The following is a 22,622-nucleotide window of genomic DNA, read 5'->3' as shown; positions in this document are numbered from 1 at the left end:
ACAATACATACAGTGTGATTCCAGATAACGTTGAAAAGCAAGCAGAACTAAACAATATACTGCTTAGGGTACGTGCATATGTAAGAAAACTAGGAAAACAAAAAAGGCAAGATTTCTTAACCCCTGATTCAGCAGCATGATCGTCTCTGGTGGGGCGGGGCAGAAAGGACATCGGAAGCCCTGGTAATGTACTGTTTCTTGGACTGTGTGCTCTGTGCATGTGTAGTTTTAAATTTTACTTTAAACTGTACATATTTTATATTTACATACATATGTACATGTATATACATATGCACTATATGTATATACAAATATGTGCATACACATTTTATATGTACAATATATTTTCCAATTAAAAATTAAGAAAAATTGGCACATCCTTAGAAGAACTGAGACTGATTCCCCACTAGATTGTGGAACTATCCTCGTTCTCAAGTTTACTTCGTTACTAAAGTCACCGTTACTAAAAGGAACACTGTTTGACTCGGGCCTCCTTCCTCTGGGCTTTGGGCATTAGAAGACTTGTTTCTGCTCACCACCTTTTCTCTGGGGCAGAGGAGCGGCGGGCCGGACCCTGTGCTCTCCGGGACGAGGGCTGTGCGGTGCTGCAGTGCCCTCCAGGGCAGTGCCAGCCCTGGCACGACGGCGGTGCGGGAGGGCCTCCAACAACTGGACAACAAGGCCCGGCACCAGCTCTGGGCCCCACTTCAGCACAGACTGGCACAGGCCTCTCCCCATCCCGTGGGTGTCCTCAGCAGCCCTCCCGTGGCAGCGGAGCCGAAGGACAAGCCTTCTCTGAACAGTGACCAGCAGGGAAAGCCTGGCCAGTCAGGTCACCGCCCGAGCTAGTGTTGAGGAGCACCATGGTCCTCTAGCATGAGAAGCCCCAGGCGTGGCCAGTGCGTGACACCAGGGCAGGGCTCCATTTCTCAGCGTGAACACTGAGGAATCAAATAGCTGGCTCGCCTGCCTCGGGGCTTCCGTGACCGATGAGATTACAGTATCTCGGGTTTGAGTGGGACCTAGAGGTTCTTCAGTACTGCGGTTCTTACCTAGAACTGTTCATCAGAATTGCTAAGGAGCTTCTCAAATACAGAATCTGGACCTTCTGAAAAAGAGTCTCTGGGCTAGAGCATTTATCAGAGTCACACCATCACGTGGTCAAAGAGTCAGGTAGCCCCGGAAGGCTTCTGTGGCAGGAACAGGCTCTGGGACCACTCTGCCCCACCCTGCTCTGCTCTCCAGGAGCAGTTACTATTCATCTGGGGTTCGTGCTACTGGTGGTTTCCTCCAGACACTGCACTGAATAACATGCTTCTGCAGCTCTTCCTTCATTTATCAGATTCTGCCATTATCAGGTCCCCACAGTGGAAGTGCAAGGGTTCAGCTCCTTTATAACTCATCTTACTGTGCTTTGCTTCACTGTGCTTGGCAGATAACTGAATTTTTACAAATTAAAGGGGAGACCCTCCACCAGCAAAAGGTTACAGTTTGCTGAAGGCTTAGATGATGGTTAGCATGTTTTAGCAATAATGGATTTTTTATTTATAGTATGTACATTTTTTTTAGACAATGCTATTGGACACTTAACAGACTATAGTAAAGTATAAACATAACTTCTATATGTACTGGGAAACCAGCATGTTCTTGTGACTTGCTTCACCGTGATACTCGCTTTTCGGCGGTGGTCTGGAGCCGAACCCTCGGTGTCTCCGAGTGTGCCTGTGCTCTCCTCGCCCTCCTTCCCTGCTCCTCCCAGATTTTGATGTTTATATCGTTAATTTTAGAATTTTTAAAAATTGCCTTTGAAGTCCTAAATGTACTGAAGTCTATACGTTTTATCACTCTGTCCGGTGAGAATCTCAGGCCCTCCAGCCTTTCCTTCCCACCAACTCTTCTGTTCTGTGCTACCTGTCAGCTGTACTCGTGCGTCACACTCACGGGATGTCGTGCTGCATAACTGAGGAAGTCTCGTACGCAGCGCCTGTAGTCTGACTGGGCCATGTCGATGCGCTGAGCCCTCAAGCAGGGTGCCAGGGGCCACCTCCCCGTGACCCTGTGCCACTGCAGGCTGATGTCCAGGTCAAGTGGATTCTCTCTCCTTACATTCCAACAGCTCCTTCATATCATGCTGCGTTTTAGTATTTCATAGTTGAATCATTATTTTATCTCCTTTTAGTTTTTCAAAAAATTTGTGGTTAAAGGAATACTGTGCCTTTAGTGTGATTTTGAAGTTGTCCCATCACTTAGTTGGGTAATTCATTGATCCCTGCGTCCTTCCTGGAAACGTTCGCAGATGCCGCCTCCTGCTGCTGCAGCCTGGACAGCTAGTTCTTAGACATTCCTCACCTAGACTTCCTGCTCAGCTTCCCGGGGAGACCCACTTCCTGCACTCACTGTCTTTTTCTTTCTTGTTTTACTCTCTTGTTTAGCTGAAGTACATTTGTAAGCACTTCTTTAGAAAGAATACATGAGAGCTAAAACTTTAAATCCTTTATTTTGTCCTCTTTTTTTTTTTTTTAATAACAGGATATGTTTTCATTGATTTTTTTAGAGAGAGGAAGGGAGAGGGAGAGAGAGAAACATCAATATGAGAGAGAAACATTAGTTGGTTGCCGTCCATACACACACTTACTGGGGATTGAACCCAGAACCTAGATATGTGTCCTGACCAGTAATCAAATCTGAGACCTTTCAGTGCACAGGATGGTGCTCCAATTAAATGAGCCATGCCAGCCAGGGCTGTCCTCACTTTTAATTGATGGTTTGACTGAATATAAAATTGAAATTTTATTTTCCTTCTCAACTTTTTTTTTCTTTATTGATTTTTAGAAAGAGAGGAAAGGAGAGGGAGAGAGAGAGAGAGAGAGAAACATTGATGAGAGAGAACATCTATTGGCTGCCTTCTGCATGCCCCCCACTGGGGATTGAGCCCACAACCTGGGCAGGTGCCCTAACCAGGAATCGAACTGGTGAGCTCTTGGTGCATGGGTCGACGCTCAACCACTGAGCCACACTGGCTGGGCTTCCTTCTCAACTTTAAAGGCATTGATCTGTTTACTTCATGCATTCCCTGTTGATGGTAAGATAACCTGATGCTGCCCAGCTGGAGTGGCTCAGTGGATTGAGCAGTGTCCCATGCACCGAGAGGTTAGGGCACATGCCCAGGTTTTGGTCTCCATCTCCAGTAGGGGGTGTTATCTATGTCCGTCCTGTGTCCGCCCCACCCCCATCCTCTGAAATCAATTTAAAAAAAGATACCTGATGCCAATTTGATTCTCATTTCTTTATGGCTAACTCGGTTTTTGATTTTGTTCTTTTTGCTTTGTTAGTTTCCTTTTCTAGAAACTTACAGTATCTTCTCTTTATCTTTGGTATACTGACATTTTATAAGTTGTCTAATTGTTTTTTTCTTTGCGCTGGGTACTTTTGGACTCTTTTGATTTAGTCTTATGTCATTCTTCCATTCTGTACATTTTTTCTGTTATTTCATTGGTAATTTCCTTCTCTGTTTTCTTTATTTTCTCTTACTGGAAATCCATTAGTTGTTCCTATTAGACTTCCAAGGCTGATCCTGTGAGCTTCTCCTGTTCTCACTTTCCATCTCTGTCTTTTCTTTTTATGGTCTGGTATATTGTCTTTTTCTAAAATATCTTTTTATTGATTTTTTTAGAGAGAGAGGAAGGGAGAGAGATAGAAACTTCAATCAGCTGCCTCCTGCACACCCACTGCTGGGGATCGAGCCCCAAACCCCGGCCTGTGCCCTGACTGGGAATCAGACTTGGATCTCAGTCCATGGGACGACGCTCAATCCACTGAGCCACACCTACCAGGCAGGTATATTGTCTTAACTTTGTCTTCCAGACCTTGTATGAAGGTTTTAATTTGGCGATTATATTTTTAATTTGCTTCCCTCTGGTTCTCTGATTATAGCATTTTTATAGCATCTTGCTCTTGCTTTGCAGAAGCCAAATTGGGTTTACTTTCTCTGACACACTAATTAGAATTGTTTTAAAAATTATCTTCTGACCCTTATGTGAGCTCATTTCCTCCAGGCTCTGGTTTTGGTTGTTTATTTTGGTCATTCTTTTTCAGGCTGCTGGTTTTCCCTGACTGTCTGGTGAATGTTCGCTCACTCGTATTTGGAAGAACCAGTCAGATGGTCTAGTGAGCTGGCTTCCTTTCGCTTCCTCTCCTCTGTACCTGCTGATCTGGAGCCCAGGTCCTCTGCTGGGTTCCCAGGGTGAGGCTGGCGGTCACCTCCACGTAGCCGTCACCTGCTCTGGGCCGACGCTTCCTTGGGTGTTGTCTCCTCCATTCACGTGCTGCCCCCACCCCCTAGCTTTGGGAAGCGGGTTGCAGTCTCTCAGTCTGCTGCCTCCACTCTTATTTCCATCACTGTTATGGGTTTATTCCCTTTTCTAGTTCACTACTGCTTTGCAGTGGGTTTTTGAAATGGCCTGAAAGCCACCATTAAGCAGGAGTTGGTGGCCTTCCGTGTATGTATAGATATGTTAGGTGGGGTCTCTGTAGATGTAGGTAGCTTCGGCCATAGAGAAGTCACCCTGTGAGGCCACACCCACAGAGTTGGTGCTGGTGAGCTGAGACAGACAGACACCTCAGTTTCTCCCAGTGCTCATGCACAGTGGGTGGGGTGTACATTGGACATGGCCAGAGCCAGAAGGGTGTAAAACGTGTGTTCCTTTGACCTAGCATTTCTACTTCCAGGCACCTGCCTTGAGACAGTTGCTCACACACATGCACAAAGAGGTGCAAGAATATCCATTGCAGCATCATTTGGGATAGGAAAAAAACCTCAGTGACCTCTGTTGGCGGCAGGGATGAGGAGCTGGTTAGCATGGTGCATCTGTAGTGGGGGCTCCTAGGCATTTAATACAGAGGAGGAAGGAGATCTGTATGGACTGGTGTGGGAGATCTCTGAGGTCACATATACCCGGAAAGGATTATCCTACTTGTGCCTAAGAAAGACTCTTATGTAGGTATGTTCATACTTATGCAAACTCATTAAAGAAAAGACTGGAATTATCATGAATCCCCCACTATTCTCTGTATTTACCTCAATGATTGTAATTATTTGAGAATATATTCATGTGACACTTGGCTACATAGATCTTTTTTAGAATGTTAACCTCTTCACCAAACAAACGAACAACAGAAGCAGATCAAAAGATTAGCCTGGATTAGGTCTCCTTTCTTCACAGCCTGATAACCCTCATTGTTCAGGGCCTGTCAGTTCATCGACAAGTACTACATACCCCCAGACACGTGGACCCCAAAGTCTAGTGACTTACGCCTACCTACAGAGACATACTGTGACATGCTAACGAGGAGCACCTGGCCACGGAGGGGTGCACTCGTGCTGGTGGACTGGCGTGTGCAGAGGTGACGGCTCCTACACCTGGAGACACGGTGGCCTCCTGTGCTGGGCTGGACTTGGTGATGGGGGCAGGAGGCAGAAGGGCTGTGCCCAGTGAGGGCCACAATGTGGACAGAGCTGTGGAGTAGGCATCTGGTATTAGCTGGGCTTTGTTAATGGGACAGGGAAAAGGTGAGTGAGCCCCCCGGAGTCTTTCTTGACTGCCTTAGTGTCAGCAATTGATGCCACCTAAAGAAGGCAGATTTCTGCCTACTTTTCTCCCTGGGTACTTCAGAACCCCTGATGCCAACATATCAGGGCTCCCTTTGGGCTTGGAAGGACCACAGGCTAAGAACAAGCAGAGATTTCACAATGGAAAGGTTCCTGCACCTGAGTAAAATTCTTGACTCCGAATCTGGGCTCACCTTTCTCTGGCTGTCTGGCCCACCCGCTCCTTTCCCTGCAACCTCAGCTCAGCCCTGGAGTGTGGCTGCCTCCTTGCCACGGAGAGCAGCCTCTCTCCACTTCTCCCTTTAGGCTCCTGGTATCCACAGGGCCAGGAGAAGCCATTGCGTTCAGAGCCTATTTTGAAGTGAATAAACCCTGAGTTACTGCCTTGTGCTACCGCTACAAGCCATGTGTTCTCTCTCTCTTCCTCTCTCCCTCCCTACCTCTCTCCCTCCCTACCCCCCCCACGCATGCACGTACACACACACACACACACACACACCACACTACACCACACCACACACACCACACCACACACATACACACACACAGCAAGATCCAAGACAGTGGCAGCCTTAAGGCTCGAGTCAGCGGAAAAGTCAGCTTACTCAGGACCAGTGGGCAAAGGCAGAGCACCCGCAGGATAGCTGGTTCCATTTCACTGCTTGGCTCTGGCTGTGGCTGCCAGCCTGGGGCAGCCTGGTTTTGTTGTCCGCTCCTGACCCGTACTCCTTAGTGAGCGATAACCTAGGGTTCCATAGTCCTGGGCTCCTCTCTGGGGGTGTATCCTGTGCCTTGGGCCTTCTCCTCCCTTCCCACCACACACAGTCTGGCAGTTTCCACTGAAGCTGCACTGAGACGTGGTCCCTATGCCACTTTCAGCGTGAATTAAGGAAATACCTTAGGACGTGGAGAGAGGCCACATTTTGGAATTCCTGAGTGTTCATTCCAGTAGGTCTTACCGTCTGGTCAGCTCAGCCCCACAGCCATCTCTTCTGGCCTGCGGGGAAGTGGGTGCTTGCAGCTCTCAGACCAGCACTGTCGGTCGGCAGCTCCATTATCCCATTAGATAGCGGCCCTCAACCCTCCTGTTAAAATGGAACCTGTGGCCCGGCCGGTGTGGCTCAGTGGCTGAGAACTGACCCATGCACCAAGACGCTGCTGATTCGATTCCCGGTCAGGGCGCATGCCCAGGTTGTGGGCCAAATCCCCAGTGGGGGGCATGCAGGAGGTGGCCAGTCGATGTCCTGTCTCATTGATCTTTCTTTCTCCCTCTCCCTTCTTCTGTCTCTCAAATCAATAAAGAAAAAAAAGGAACCTGTGGAGTGTGAGTTTCCTGTTCCCAAAGGACCATCTTCTACATGGGGCACCCAGAAGCCACACCGGCACCCAGCATCTCCAGGGCTGCATTCAGTTACCAGATTTGCTTGTCGGCCGTTAGGCCCTGTCACACCCCCTCCTCTCATTCTCGGGCCTCAGAGAAATGAGAGGGAAAGGAGCCTGCCAGGGCCAGGTCTTGCTAAAATCAGCATCTGCCTCTTTGTCTCTAAGAGCCTCTCTGTGCTTTCCTTGAGACAGGTAATTAGCGGTTTGCGGTTTGCTGCGGAGTGGTTGACGGTTCCACTAGGCTCCTGACCACACCCCTCAGCCCTGTTCTCCCTGCAGTGGGGGACCAGGAACACTCCGCCCAAACTTTGACTGGAGCGTGGCCGCCGCCCCTCCCGCCCCTGGCTTTTTCTCTGTTCATCAGAGGCCAGGGTGGAGGAGAGTGTCGCCTACCAGGGGAGAGCCCCGAGAGGAGGAGGAAAGGCAGTTCCGGGAGCCCTCCAGCAGCCCTCCCTTGCCGGCCCTCCTGAAGGCGTTCTGTGACGGAGTGCCTTGTCAGTCTGGGTCATCTTGCCTGTCACCTAGGTGGCTCTGCTTGGCTCTTGTGGAGGGGACATGGGGGCTGGGCTTCACATTCAGATCATGCTTTGCTGTTGCTTCTGCCCTGCTTTCCTGGGCCTGCACATCTGGGTCAAATAAGTTGAAACTGGCTCATCATCGTGAAGGGAGACTAAAAGCCACAGACAGAGCCATGGAAATGACCTCATCGCGTGGAAGCCATCAGCAAGGGCTGGAAAGCAGTCTTGTTTGAACATGTGTGTGGGAAGGAGAGCAGACTGTCTGTGGTTTGCATTTTCATGTTTCATGCGCAGCACATTTTCCTGGGGATTTGGCTAAGCCAGCTCTGGCAGCGAGCAAGGGAGGCAGCTGCTCTTTTCTCCACGTAGCCCTGCCTCCCACCTCTGAGAGCAGTTGAGCTTTCGTGCGGTGGGGACAGCGGGCGCTTTTATTGATTGGAGACGGCCTTTCGGGAGACCCTGGGGGCCTTGATGGGCAGGACAGAGCTGTCCCAGCCTGCTTGGCTGAGCTGCAGAGAAAGGAGGCTGTGTCTGTTGGTCTGGGGTGCATTGTGTGACCATTCCCATTGCCAGACAACCCTGTGGACAAAGAGCTGCAGCCATAAGCCCCACAGGGGCTGCCACACACCACAGGCCCCTGTTCTGGTGGGAACCCCCACCCCAGGCCGCCTTTCTCACCATCCAGCACTGTCATTCATATTTGGTGGGGGATGGGGGGTGGTACTACTCACATAAGTCGAAACAGCCATTGTTCTTGTAGGGAACAGGGTTGTCTGCAGCCCCTCTGCGCTCCACACCAGTCTGTTGTAGTGTCTGACAGCGATTACCCGCTGACACCGCTCCTCAGACAGCCCTCTAGAGGTGAGGGAGCAGGCCTCGGCGTGGCTGCACAGCCCAGGAGATGTGGCAGCGGGCACTGGGCATTGCTGCTGTTGGTCTCTGCACGCCCTGGTGTATCCCAGACCTCCCAGTCTGTGGCCCCAGCACTCTGGCACCTCGTCGCGCCCTTCCGCTTTGCCGACGGGTAGACATGTCTCCGGAGGGGATAGGCCTCATCATGTTCCTCCTGTCGAGAGGGCTGCTTTTTGGAGAACATGGCTGCATAGGTGCCTTAAGAAAAGGCCTGCGAGAGGATGGCCCTGTGGCATCAGGAAAACACTATTACACAGAGGAGCCAGACCGCTTCGGTTCGAATCTCAGCTATACCACCCTGACTTAGGGCAAATTGCTTAACCTCTCTGGGGCTCAGTTTTAAGGGGTGGCTTATTTTTCCTTTTTAAAAAATATTTACAACTGCCCTGGCTGGTTTGGCTCAGCGGTTAGACCGTCGGCCTGCGGTCCAGAGAGACCCGGGTTCAGTTCCTGCTAAGGGCACGTATCTTGGTTGCAGTTTGTCCCCGGCCCTGGTTGGGTCGTGTGGGTGGCAGCCACTTGATGTGTTTCTCTCTCTCTCTCTCTCTCTCTCTCTCTCTCTCTCTCTCTCTCTCTCTTTCTTTCTCTCCCTCCCGCCCTGTCTGAACAAAAAATGGAAAAATGTCCTCAGGTGAGGATAAAAAAATATATATATATATTTACAACTTTATTTTTCCTTGATTGATTTCAGAGAGAGAAAGGGAGAGGGAGAGAGAGATAGAAACATTGATGAGAGAGAATGTCAATTGGCCGCCTCCTGCACGCCCCCCACTGGAAATCAGACCCACAACGTGGGCATGTGTCCTGGCCGGCAATCGAACTGACGACCTCTTGGTTGCATGGGTCAATGCTCAACCAGTGAGCCACACCAGCCGGACTGTTTTTCTATTTTTAATATATTTGTTACATAAGTGATACATATTTGTTTTGGAAAATCCCCCAAGGCTCCGGCCAGGTAACTCAGTTGGTTAGAGTGTCATCCTGGTATGCCAAGTTTGTAGGGTTGATCTCCGGCCAGGGCACATGCAAGAAGCGACCAATAAATGCGTAAATAAGTGGAACAACATCTTGATGTCTGTCTCTCTCTCTCTCTCTTTCCCCTTCCTTTCTTTCTTTTTTTTTTAAATCCTCACTCAAGGACATTTTTCCATTTTTGTTCAGATAGAGCAGGAGGGAGAGAGAGAGAGAAACATCGATGTGAAAGGGACACATCGAGTGGCTGCCACCTGCACGACCAACCAGGGCCGGGGACAAACTGCAACCGACGTACATGCCCTTAGTGGGAACCGAACCCGGGTCTCTCTGGACTGCAGGCCGACACTCTAACAGCTGAGCTAAACTGGCCAGGCCCTTCCTCTCTTTCCAAAATTAAAAAAGAATTAGATATTGAGGGCTGGGATGACCCCATCCCACCCCAGCTACGTCTCCTCACTGCGCACAGTGCTGACCGCCAGACTGACGCGCCTCTATCTGTGGGGCTGCAGGAGGGGCCTGGGCTAAGCTGACCAGCCCACGAGAAAAGACTGACGTTCTCGGAGGTTTTGTCATACAGAGGAATATTCTGAACACCCTAAAATAAAGCCCCAGGTGAACTCACCTGTGTCCACAGGGTTGCCCATCAGCTCTTCAGTGCTCTGCTCTTCGGTGTGGGCGAGGATGCGGGCAGGGACGGCCAGACTTGGGAGGGAAGCCTCAACTGAAGAAGGAAGGAAGGAAAAGAAAGAAACATGAGGAAACAGAAACGGTGCAGGAGAAGACATTTTCAGAAACTATAATCTCGGAGAAATTAGGATATATCGAATGCATAAGAACAAGATACTATCAGTAAGGAATTTTTTTAAAAAAGCTCTTGAAATTAAAGATATAGCAGAAAAGGAGGGTAGATGAAGGTGAAGAAAACTTACGTGAAAGTAGAACAAAAAGACAGAGAGATGGAAAATGGAGGAGAACAGAAAACTGAAAGGTAAATCAGAGAAGTTAAATATGCTACTAGGTGTTCAAGAAAGAAAGGGCAGACAGTCTGGGGAAGAAAATGACCAAAGAAATAAGATAGTTTCTCAGGGCTGAAGAGCATGATTTTTGAGATTGAAAGGGCCCAATAATTATCCAGCTCAGTGGATGAAAATAAACCTCCTCGAAGACCCATCAGGACTTTGGGGACAGCAAGAAGGAAACGGTCAATACACAGGGTTGGGGATGAGAATGACTGCAGACTTCTCGACAGCAGCATTGCATTGGTGAGATCACAGAGCAGTGCCGTCAGATTCGGAGGATCACTGCTCCCGCCGCAGTGTTCTTTAGGCAGACTCTTCCTTCAGTGTGACAGTCAGGCGGTCTCAGCCCTGGCTGGTGTGCTCAGTGGTTAGAACATTGGCCCACACACCGAAGGCTCATGGGTTCGATTCCTGGTTGAGGACACATACCTGGGGTTGCAGGTTCGATCCCAGCTCTGGTCGGGGCATGTGCAGGAGACAGCCAATCAGTGTGTCTCTCTCACATTGATGTTTCTCTCTCTCTCTCTCTCTCTCTCTCTCTCTCCCCCCCCCCCCCCGCCCCACTCTCCCCCCACCCTTCCATCCTCTCTAAAACAACAATGGAAAAAACATCCTCGGATGAGAATTTAAAAAATAAAATGAAAAAGACATTCTCAGATGTTCCAAGTCTCTGAATTTGTTGCCCTCACACCATATTTCTGGAAGCAACTTGAGTTGGTGCATTAGCACTGTGATTCTTGATGCTTGGTCCCCCAAAAGTGGCAGCAGCAGCAGCAGAACTTGGGAACTTGTTAGAAATGCAGATTCTCAGGCCCCGGCTGAGATCAGTACACTGAAGTTTGAGAATCACTGCTTTAGCAAAATAAGGACATAAATGTGAAAGAGGAAGACGGTAGGTGCAGGGAACAAGACCCCCAGTACCAGAGAGACGGGGAGGGGCCCCCAGGATGAAGTGCACGAGCTCCCAGGGCACAGCTCTGCACAGGCTCCTGCCAGGCAGTCAGAGCCCAGGGAGGTCCGTACTCGTGTGCCTATTGAGTTTCAACGTCAAGAGGAGATACATAAATAGGATGTAGATGTGGTGATGAGTTAGAGATAAGTTTATAGAAAAGTAAATAAAAATGTGGTCACATACACCAAAAATTGTGTTGAAAAGGAAAGTAGTCAGCATACTATTCAGAATTTACATCATCATTAATAGTGCTAACACTGAATAGTAATTTATCCCAGATTGTGATATAGTGGTACCCCGAGGATGGGGGTTAGAGAAAGACTGTCTGTGTGTGCACTTTCGGTGGAGGGCTGGTAAAAAAGCTAAATCTTTATCTTCTGTGATGGGAGGTTGATAGGTAATACTAAAATGGAAAAAGGAAGAGCAAGATATAAAAATATTTGTAATTTAGAACTATGTAAGTATATAACCAAATAAATGGCTAGAAGAGTTAAAAGTGGTGGATAGAGAGAAGCAAGCTTCATTTGACTAATCTATGTGCAAAAGCACCTTGAATTAAATATAAAAACAAAGTTTGAAAAAGCATGACAGGTAGGGAGGCTTTAAAAGGAGTGTCAGGGGAACCCTCTTGATATACAGTAGTGCCCCTTACCTGTGGTTTTGATTTCCTTGGCTTCAGTTACATGCGATCAAATACTAAATGGAAAATTCCAGAAACAAACACTTCATACGTTTTAAATTATGTGCCGCTCTGAGCAACGTGATGAAATCTCATGCCCTCCCGCTGTCCTGCCCCAGACGTAAATTATCCTTTGTGCAGAACATCCACACTACAAACAGCATAATGAGATCTTCTGAGACTGACCACATTGCTGTAGTATATTATGTTATTATTATAGTATATTATTTTAATTGTTCTATCTTATTGTTGCTATTTCTTACTGCACCTGATTTATAAGTTAAACTTTACATACATATGGAAACAAATAGCATATATATGGTTTGGTACTATCTGTGGTTTCGGGCATCCACTCGGGGTTTTGGAAAGTGCTGCACGAGGAGAAGCGGGGACTACTGTATTTGAACATTTCTGAGGGGTGGATTTTGGAGGGGTTTGAGATTGTTCCAAGATGTTTTTCAAAGAATGCCAGCAAGGGGAGGGGGATGTTGCTTCTCTAGCCACAGAGGAAACCTTCTGGGTGGGGGGTTGCCAGGTACTGCCCACCGTATGCAGATGGCCCCCTTAAATCAACTTGCTAACCAGGGGTTGGCAGAGAGGGCATCAGGCGGGTTGTCAGGCCTCATCTGCTGACCTACGGGGCTGGCACTGTGGTGCCTTGGTGAAGCCTGGCTCTGAGCAAACGGAGGCATGGGACCAAGGGCACTACAGTGTCCTTTCGTTGAAACGAGGACATAGTGTCTGCCTCACGCTGATTGTGAGGAGTGACTACGGGAATATACATTGAGGGCTTAGAAGGGTGCCTCACTCCTTGGTTAGCAATAGCACTGCGGGCCCAGAGGTTATGGATACCCTTTTTTTTAACTCTTTATTTTGAAAAATAATTTTGAACTCTACAGAAAAGTCATAAGAATAATACAAAAACTCCCTTATAAAAGCCCTTCACCTTTTGGGTTTTTATTGTTTGTTTGTTTTTAATCCTCACCTGAGGAATTTTTCTATTTATCTTCAGATAGAGAGGGAGGGAGGAAGGAGGGAGGGAGGGAGGAAGGGAGGGAGGGAAAAGAGAGAGAGAGAAACATCGATGTGAAAGTGACACATCGACTGGCTGCCTCTTGCACAACCCTTCCAGGGCTGGGGACAAACCGAACCCAAGGTACATGCCCTTAGCCAAAACTGAACCAGTGACTCATTGGTCTGCGGGCTGATGCTGTGACTGCTGAGCCAAACCGGCCAGGGCTAGTGTTGTTGTTGCTGTTATTGTTGTTTTTAACTTTGTATATTTTCTAAATTATGTTTTATATTTAATATTGTTTTATTTTCAAGTGTTCCACATAGTAGTTAGACAATCATATACTTTACAAAGTGACCCCCCAATATTTCCAGCACCCACCTGGCATCACACAATTATGACAATATTATTGACTATATTTCCTGTGCTGTACTTTATATCCCCAGGACTGTTTTGTAACTGCCAATTAGTAATTCTTAACCTCTTCGCTTTTTTCACCCCCAACACCCCTCCCACCTGGCAATAGTTTATTTTCTGTATCTATGAGTCTGTTTCTGTTTTGTTTGTTTACATTGTTCTTTAGATTCTACATATAAGCAAAATCATATGATATTTGTCTTTCTCTGGCTGACTTCTTTCACTTAGCATAATACCTTCTAGGTCCATCTATGCTGTCACAAAAAGTAAGATTTCAGTTTTTTATGGCTGAGTAATATTTCATTGTATGCACCATACCTTCTTTTTGTTGTTGTTTTTTAAATTTTCACTTGAGGGTATGTTTTTTAATTGATCTGAGAGCCAGGCCAGTGTGGCTCAGTGGATTGAGCATCATCCCATGGACTGCAAAATCCAGGTTCTATTCCTAGTCAGGGCACGTGCCCGGGTTTCAGGCTCGATTCCCAGGAGGGGTGTGCAGGAAGCAGCCGATCCATGTTTCTCTCTCACATTGATGTTTTTATCTCTTTTTCTCTAAAAGAAATCAGTTAAAAATATATTCAAAAAAGTAAATAAATATCTGTCTAAAAATCAGTGGAAAAATATCCTTGGGTGAGGATTAACCCAAAATAAATAAATAAATAAATAAATAAATAAAATTGATTTGAGAGAGAGAGGAAGGAAGAGGAGGAGAGAGAAACATTGATGTAAGAGAGAAACATCAATTAGTAGCCTCTTGTACACACCCCTGTTGGGGATTAAACCCACAACCTGGGCATGTGCCCTGACCAGAATTGAACCGAAGACCTTTTGGGAAGATGCTCCAACCAACTGAACCACATTGGCCAAGACTACACCACAACATTTTCATCCACTCATCTATTGATGGGTACTTGGGTTGCTTCTGTATCGTGGCCATTGTAAACAATGCTGTAGTGAACATACAGGTGCATCTATTCTTTCAGATTCGTGTTTTGGGTTTCTTTGGCTATATATCCAGAAGTGGAATTGCTGGGTCATAAGACAGTTCCATTTTTAATTTAAAAAAATATTTTTTTCTTTATTGATTTTTAGACAGGAAGGGAGAGGGAAAGAAAGACAGAAACATCGATGAGAGACAACATTGATTGGCTACCCCCTGCATGCCCCCCACTGGGGATTGAGCCCACAACCTGGGTATGTGTCCTGACCGGGAATCGAACCGGAACTTTTCAGGCCATGGGACATGCTCAATCCACTGAGCCACACCGGCTAGGCCACTTTTAATTTTTTGAGGACACTTCATACTGTTTTTCACAGTGGCTGCATCAGTCTGCATTCCCACCAGCAGTGCACAAGGGTTCCCTTTTCGCCACATCCCCACCAACACTTTTTTGTTGATATATTGATGATAGCCATTCTGACAGCTATGAGTTGATATCTCATAGTTTTCATTTGCATTTCTCTGATGATTAGTGATGCTGAACATCTTTTCATATGTCCGTTGGCCATCTGTATATCCTATTCAGAGAAGTGTCTCTTCAGGTCCTTTACCCATTTGTTGTTGTTGTTAATCCTCACGTGAGGATATTTTTTCCATTGATTTTGGTAGGGAAGGAGTGGTGGGAGAGAGTGATAGAGAGGAACATGGATGTGAGAAAGACACATCGATTGGTTGTCTCCCGCACGAGCCCTGACCAGGGCCAGGGATCGAACCTGCAACCCAGGTACATGCCCTTGACTGGAAATCAAACCCCAGACCCTTTCGTGTGCGGGCTGTGCTCTAACCACTGAACACACTGGCCAGGGCTACCCATTTTTAAATTGGGTTATTTGTTTTTTTTGGTGTTGAGTTGTATGAATTCTTTATACATTTTGGATATTAACTCCTTATCATATGTATTATTGGTGAATATGTTCTCCCATACAGTGGGTTGTTTTTTCATTTTGTTGATGGTTTCCTTTGCTGTGCAAAAACATTTTAGTTTGATGTAGTCCCATTTTTTTATTTTTTATTTTGTTTTCCTTGCCCGGGGACATATATCAGAAAAAAAAATTTCGAAGAGGAATGTCCTAGATTTTACTGCCTATGTGTTCTTCAAGAAGTTTTATGGTTTCGAGTATTACATTTAAGTGTTTAATCCATTTTGAGTTTATTCTTGTGTATGATGTAAGAGAGTGGTCTAGTTTCATATTTTTGCATGTATCGTCCAATTTTCCCAACACTATTTATTGAAATAGGTTGTCTTTATCCCATTGTGTGTTCTTGCCTCCTTTGTCAAATATTAATTGACCCTCGAGGCGTGGGTTTATTTCTGGGCTCTCTGTTCTGTTTCATTGATCTATGTGTCTGTTTTTGTGTCTGTTTTTATGCCTGCGCCATGCTCCCTTCACCTTTGGTTAACATTTTACATCTGCTTTTTTTTCCGCTCCATGTATTCATACAATAATAATTTTATTACTGTTATTATGTATTGAAAAGTAAATTGCAGACAACATAACCTTTCATTGCTAAGCATTTCAGTGTGTGTCTCCTAGGAACCAGAGTCAAATGACCCATTTTAGGACACTTTATATCTATACAGAATACTATGTAACATAGGGACCATTATTAAATGTTACCAATTGTTTCGGTGCCGTCTTAGAAGCAGAGCCCCTCCGCCCATCCAAGATCCAGCCCGGACTCTGATGTCCTTCCATCTGGAACGCTCCCTCAGCCTTTCTCTGCCTTCCCCACCTTGGACACTCTGCAGAGCTGTAAAGCTGCTTGTTTGTGGAATGTCCCTGGGTTTGGGTTTGCTGATATTTCCTCACGACTGGATCCAGGTTGTGCATTTTTGGCCAGAACACCAGATACATCTCTCCTGAGGCAACATGGGGTCCGCTTTCCCGTTAGGAGTGACGTTAACTCGGACCACTCAGTGCTTTCCCTTTGCAGTTAATTAGTAAGTCATCTCTGGGGAGATATTTTGAAGCTGTCATGGATATCCTGCTCTCAGTGTTGACATTTATCTGGCACTGACTCTTGACCAAACTCCTTGGGAAATTCAGTTGCAGGTCACCCCCGATTGGCATTTAGGTAGACACCAGAGTTCGCTTTTGGCTGCCATTGGGACACTTACATTGATTATTATCAGAGAGGTTTTATTCCATTTGGGACAAAAATGCTTTTCCTGGGCTCTTCATGGGTTCATTTGTTCATTTGTTTAGTATTTGTTGCAGGCCTACTGTAGGCCAGCACCATCCTGGGTGTTGGGGATAAAATGGTAAAAACGTTTTAAAGTTCGACAGAGTGAAATTTTTGTCCTGGAAGATACATTATGATGGGGAATCAGTCAGTCTGTACGCTCTTGTCAGGCAGTGATGCACGAGCGAGGCAGGCTGAGGTGAGGGTGCTTCTTTAGCCAGGCTGTCCAAGAGCTCCGAGGAGCCGCCCTTTGGGCAGAGACCAGCATGATGCAAGGGAGCAGCCGTGGCTTAGGAGGGAGGCCTGCCCAGCAGTGGAAACAGCTGGTACAAGTCCTAGACATGGACACATGTTTGATGTGATTTAGTGAAAACGTAAGGAGATAGGTTTGGCTGCAGCAGAGATATCAAGGAGGAGAACGGTAGTACCTGAGTTTGGGGAGAGGTCTGGGCATGGTGATGGAGGGCCATGTTGACCACGATAGGGAGCCAGTAGACAGTCCAGGTGTGAGGGGTCAGCCCTTCAGGAGGATTTGGAACTCAGCCAGCCCCACCCCTGACGCCAGCACGTGAGAGTCTGGACTTGTGGTAGTGGCCCCCAGAGGCTGGCCCCCAGCACTGACTGGCTCTGAGGGCCCTGAGTACAGCTGTGGGGTTTCTGCACCCAGGCAGGTGTTGCTGCATCCAGGAAAGGAAGGACAGACGGCAGGAGGTGAGCAGTTGAAAATGTCTGTATTTTTCCCTACCATTGAGGGGAAGGCAGGAGGGGGCTGGCCTGGTGAGGTGCCTGTTTCCCCAGCACCCTGGGTGGCCGGGCAGTCTTTGACAAGCCTTGGCAGACAGGGCATGCTTGGAGGCCAGCCAGGGAGCCCCAGACTGAGCACAGGGCTGTGTGTGCATTGCCAGGAGGGCTAGGCTGCTCTCCAGCCTTAGTTCTGCCTTTGTCCCCTGCCCGTCTCCCCCATGCTGAGGGAGCGCCGTGGCCCATGGTTTTCCTCCCCATGGCCCAGCCCAGGGAATTGGAATAACCGTGAGCCCGAGAATGAGAGCTGGTGTCGGAGGAGCACTTTGTATTGGGGGGAAAGGGCACTTTTTACATGTTTCCCATCTCCTGCTTATTGACTTCTCACAACAGCCCAAGGTTACACAGCTACTAAGTGCAGAGTCAGGATTTGAACCCAGGCTGAATGATGTGTCTCTCTCACATTGATGTTTCTTTCTGTCTCCCTCTCTCCTCCACCCCCTTCCACTCTCTAAAAATCAGTGGGAAAATATCCTCGGTGAGGATTAACAACAACAAAATAGCCAGCATTTACAGAACAAATGTTTGCTATGTGCTTCATAGGTATTAACTTGCTTAATCCTCCCTGACATAGGAACTGTAATGCTCTGGTGACAGATGGGAAGTAGGGGCAATGGGAAAGGTTAAGTAACTGGATCAGTGTCCGGGTCCCAAAGAAGGAGCAGAGGAGACAGGACTTGAATCCAGTCAGGCGCCAGGGCCCGTGCCTCTGACCACTGTGCTATCCTCTACTGCTTGGTGTTCAGAGGACTACTTTGCTCTGAACCAGATTTTCAGCTTTGAAAACCCACATTCATATAAATCTGGTTGGTAAACAGTCTGAAACCTTTCGCTTCTGTGCCTATAAAATAGAGGGGGAAGGACGAGGGGTAGGGAGACTTGTTTTCCAGATTCTGAGCAGCATTAGAATTCAGTGGCACAAGGCACCTCGTGGGAGTGGATCATGGGTGACTAGAACCTCAGCCTTTGGCTGCCTTTGCCAGGGAATCAGAGGCAGGGCAGAGGTCGTCCTCTTTCCGTGGGGGGGCCCAGAGTGTGACAGGACTGTACAGAGAGTGGGCCTCACTCTATAGTCCCGGGTCATGTGTCGTTGCAGATGTAAAGACAACCGTGGTTTACCCAGCCACAGAGAAACACCTGCAGAAGTACCTGCGCCAGGACCTCCGCCTGGTTCGAGAGACAGGAGGCGATTACAAGAGCATCACCTTGCCCCACCTGGAGTCCCAGAGCCTCAGCATCCAGGTGACGTGGACTGGCCCAGAGGGTCAGTATGGAGTGCTGTGTATCTCTCTCAAGCCTCGTACCCGGAGCTGGCCCTGCTCCACACACAGGCGGTGGGGCGATGGCCGAGAGTGGAGCGCCTGCCTCTCGGCTTCCCTCCTTGTGCGGGAAGCCGGCAGCACACGAGACGTGAAGTCATGAGTGCTGTGGAGAAAACTCGGCAGGAAGGTGGCATAAAAAGTCCTGCAGAGGTGGCCTTGGGCATGCCCTTGAGGCTCCGGGGGTCTCAGAGCAACTAGTCGTTGGAGAGCCGGCACCTGCTCTGCAGCAGCCTGACAGTCTCGGAGGGGCCGCGCCCTCGCACATGTCTGCACGGACGCCTGTGAGGCTCCCCGGCCAGACTTTCATCCCTGGTTCTGGCCGCAGTGACCCAGCCTCCAGGAGCTGAATCTCAGGGAGAACACCCCCATGCATTCATTCCATGGAGAGCAGGACCCTGTCCCCCGGGGCTGAGGTCAGGCCTTTTCTCCCAGGGGCTGTGTTGGGGCTTGGCTGCGTCTCTCAGTGTCTTCAGGGACTGGGCCGGATACAAGGCCGTTTTGCTAAGAGATCCTGATTTCTCCTCGGCACAGACCCGACACCAACCAGCGCTCCTGCCTGGGACTGGCCCCGGGTGAGCACTCGGGGTTAAGCATGGCAGAGGAGTTGGCTTCGTGCTCCTCACTGGCTCTCACCGTCTCCGTCTCTATCACTCACTCTCCCCGGGATTCGGGTCACAGTGCTGGAGGGTGTTCTAATGTGGGAAACTCACAGCCATTTCTCCCAAACCAAAAGAAGGGTGGGCGTCCTGCGTGTAGGGGCAGTGTGGGGTGAGCGTGCTCAGGAGGAGGAAGGAGGGGGACGTTGGCAGGCTGGGCGGAGGCCCTGTGTGCCCACAGCCCTCGTCCCCAGCGTGGCTGTTAGCGGTGGTTCCCCTGTGCCCTATTTGCACAAGGTTCCTCTGGCTCAAGCTGGCTGGATTTTTTAAAGTCCCAGCACTTACTCTTGTCTTCTAAGTGGGAAGGAGATGTGTGTCCATCTTCCTAGATAGCTTCTGCTGTCGGGATCCCAGCGGAATCTCCTGGAATATACATTCTGTGTACTGGTTGTACCTCTATGGGATCCGAGCCCTTAATGTAGTCAGTGTGAGTCACCTTTGTACCTTCTTATACATCACTGATAAGATCCTTTTGGGAAATATTACAACAAAATTCTGCTCTACCAGCTTTGACATGAGCACCAGTGTATTCTTTCTTGGCTGTTTCTAGCAAGTTTATAAGCACTCAGCTTAACTGGCAACACTCATCATTATTGAGCATCTACTATGCACCAGGCCCTGTGCCAGGCTCGGGGGCGGGGGGTCACCACAGTGAGCACTGCAATGCCTCGTTTTCTCTAGTCTGACAGCTGCCATGTAATGAGATCAGTACCTTGGGGGTTTGAATACGAGGTGCAGTGGTGGCGCAGAGCGGGCGTGACCAGCTCAGACAGTGGGGGCTTCACAGAGGACGCTCTCACCACTGGGCCAGACTGGCCAGGGCCTCCAGCTGGGTCTTAAGGTACAAATAGAAGTTTACCAGGTGGACAAGGCAGATAGGGCATTCCAGGTGGAGGGAAGAGTAAATACGGAGGCTCAGAGGACTGGGGAGCTTGAGGGTCAGCAGGAGACAACCAAAGGCCAGGAGGGGCACTTTGTCCAGGCGGTCCCCCACCTTGCTGACTGGCAGGGTTGCTTGGTGGGATTTTTTAAGATACAAAACCTTGTTTATATCTGCTGAATCAAAGTGTCCAGGGAGTGGAGCTGAGAAATCTGGACTTTAAAATATCTCTGTTTCTACTGGTCATCAGATTTGAGAACGATTGCCATAGCCCATGAGGGTCCCCTGAACGGTGTGATCACGTGTGGAAGGTGACCAGGGTTCAGGAGTCCGTGGGGGTGCGGAGAGTGGAAGAGGAGGACTCTGAAAGCCAGCGTGGTCTGAACCGAGGCCGAGCAGAGGGGGCTTTGGAGCAACTGGAGAGGTAGGATTTAGGAACTGGTAGAGGTGGAGGTAAGGGAAGAGCCTGGCATGGACCAGGTCCAGCCTGGGCAACGAGTGGACAGACAGTAGGATTGTTAGCCAGGTTTCAAGAGGGTTTATGTGGGAGACAGGGAGTTCAGTTTGGGACTTCCTGAGTCTTCGCAAGGTGCCAGGAACTGTTCAAAGCATTTTACGCGCATCACCTCGAAAAATCTTACAACAGCCCTTCGGAGATGAGAATTCTAAGCCAGGTCTCAGGGTCGGGTCTCTGCTTGGCTCCTCACATTTGGTACTTGTAACTTCTAGTAAAAACGCCCCGGAAAACGCAGGGGGATGTCTGCATTCCGAGCGCGAGAGCCTCCGTCTGAAATGCCAGTCGGTGAGTCACTGAGTGGAGGCTTCGGCGTCAGCCAGGTCTGGGCTCTCACTCTGCCGTCTCAGAGCAGTGGGACACTGTCCTTCCCTTCAGAAGCCCAGTAGCTTGCCTGGGAAATGCGACCACAGTCCCGGCGGGAATGGAGAGAGGTGCCATGTATCACGTGCCTGCCGCTGTTTCCAGCACAGAGCAGGCGCCAGAATGGCAGCCGCCATTGTGTGCACACAGGTGGCAGTTCTGGGGCACAGGATGGGATACTGCAGAGCTGAGACACCTGAGGTGCAGGCAGGTAAAGGGCGGCCAGACGGGCCAGCGGGCGGGTGAGCAGAGAAGCAGGAGCACGAAGGGAGCAAGATGTCCTGGGAGGAGGGCCCGGAGGGAGCTGCAGTGTCACTTACTGCCACCCGGAGCCGTCAGTCCCCACTCACAGGCCCGTCCTCATCGCGTGGCCGTCTCCCAGCCTTGCTTTCAGAGGGTGTCACCCCCCTAGGATTTGTGTGGATCCTGTTCCTTGGTCTCCGTTTCTCATCCGGGTCCTGGCTGAGACTCCCTGTGGATTTAGGCCCCTCCCGCTCTTCCCCAGGTGGTCTGGAGTGTGGGCTCCCAGACCAGGGTCTGGGTCAGAATTATATGAACCCTCTTGCCCCTGCTTTTCTCTTACCTGCAAAATGGGGTGCTCACAGCCCCGAATTCCCAGATTGCTGTGAGGACAGTCCCCGTGCCGCACCGGAGCAGGGCCTGGCACAGAGTGAGACTTGGCTCCTCACCCCACTGCCGGGTGTCACTGGCTGCTCCGTTCTCGCAGCCACTTCAGTCTCGCCCTTCGATCCGCACCGTGTCCTCTGCCCTCATCCGCTCTCCCTTCCCCAGTCAGGCGGTAGCCTCCACCTACCACGCTCAGTTCAAATAAGGCTGCTAAGGTGGGCATCCGATTGCTTCTTGGAGTAGGTTTACTCTGCATCTCTTAGTTGGGAGAGGACGGAGGGTCAGAGTTCTGAGTCCTGTTTCTTAATCATCAGCTTAAAATTCAGTATCTCAAAAGGCAAAACTTTTGGTCCCCTCATCCTCCAAATCCTTCCCAGGACATAGTGCAGCCAGGCTCTTCTCGGAAGTGTGACCTTTTTTCTTCGTAGTGGTGGACCACAGGTGACCTGTGTGTGGGTCTTACCGGGGGACTGGGAGGCCTAGCTCTTCCCAGGCAGGCGCCCCCTGCTCCCTAACTCTCCATCTCAGGTGGCTGCCCTCGACCTTGGCCACGCTGGCCAAGAGCTGCGGAGAGCCCGAGGTGCGGACTCCAGGGGTGAGGTGGGCCGGCTCTAAACTAGCCCCGCCCCTGGCCCCTGCTGGGAGTGGGCAGAGGAGCCCTCCCCTGTCTGTTGGTGTCAGTGCCCTGACCTCCCGGTTCACCCCTCCATGAGCTTGGAGGCCCTTCGTGACTGCCAAGTGGAGGGGCAGCTGTGTGAGCCCGGCCACTGCCCTCTGGCTCCCAGTGGGGTCCTCGCTAG

The 22,622-nt window shown here is 49.3% G+C and overlaps 1 protein-coding gene across 1 annotated transcript in view; it reads left to right on the top strand.

Annotated features, from left to right (window-relative positions):
* Positions 1-22,622, top strand: part of DCPS (decapping enzyme, scavenger) — a 39,517-nt gene that overhangs the window by 8,117 nt on the left and 8,778 nt on the right. Inside the window, exon 3 of the mRNA XM_036276854.1 lies at positions 18,557-18,702. Coding sequence (XP_036132747.1) covers positions 18,557-18,702 — 146 coding nt within the window. The remainder of the gene's footprint in view (positions 1-18,556; positions 18,703-22,622) is intronic.

This window comes from Molossus molossus, unplaced genomic scaffold, assembly GCF_014108415.1.
Source record: "Molossus molossus isolate mMolMol1 unplaced genomic scaffold, mMolMol1.p scaffold_m16_p_22, whole genome shotgun sequence".
NCBI lineage: Eukaryota > Metazoa > Chordata > Mammalia > Chiroptera > Molossidae > Molossus > Molossus molossus.
The sequence above is the reverse complement of the archived record's forward strand: the minus strand, read 5'-3'. Positions and strand labels throughout refer to the sequence as shown.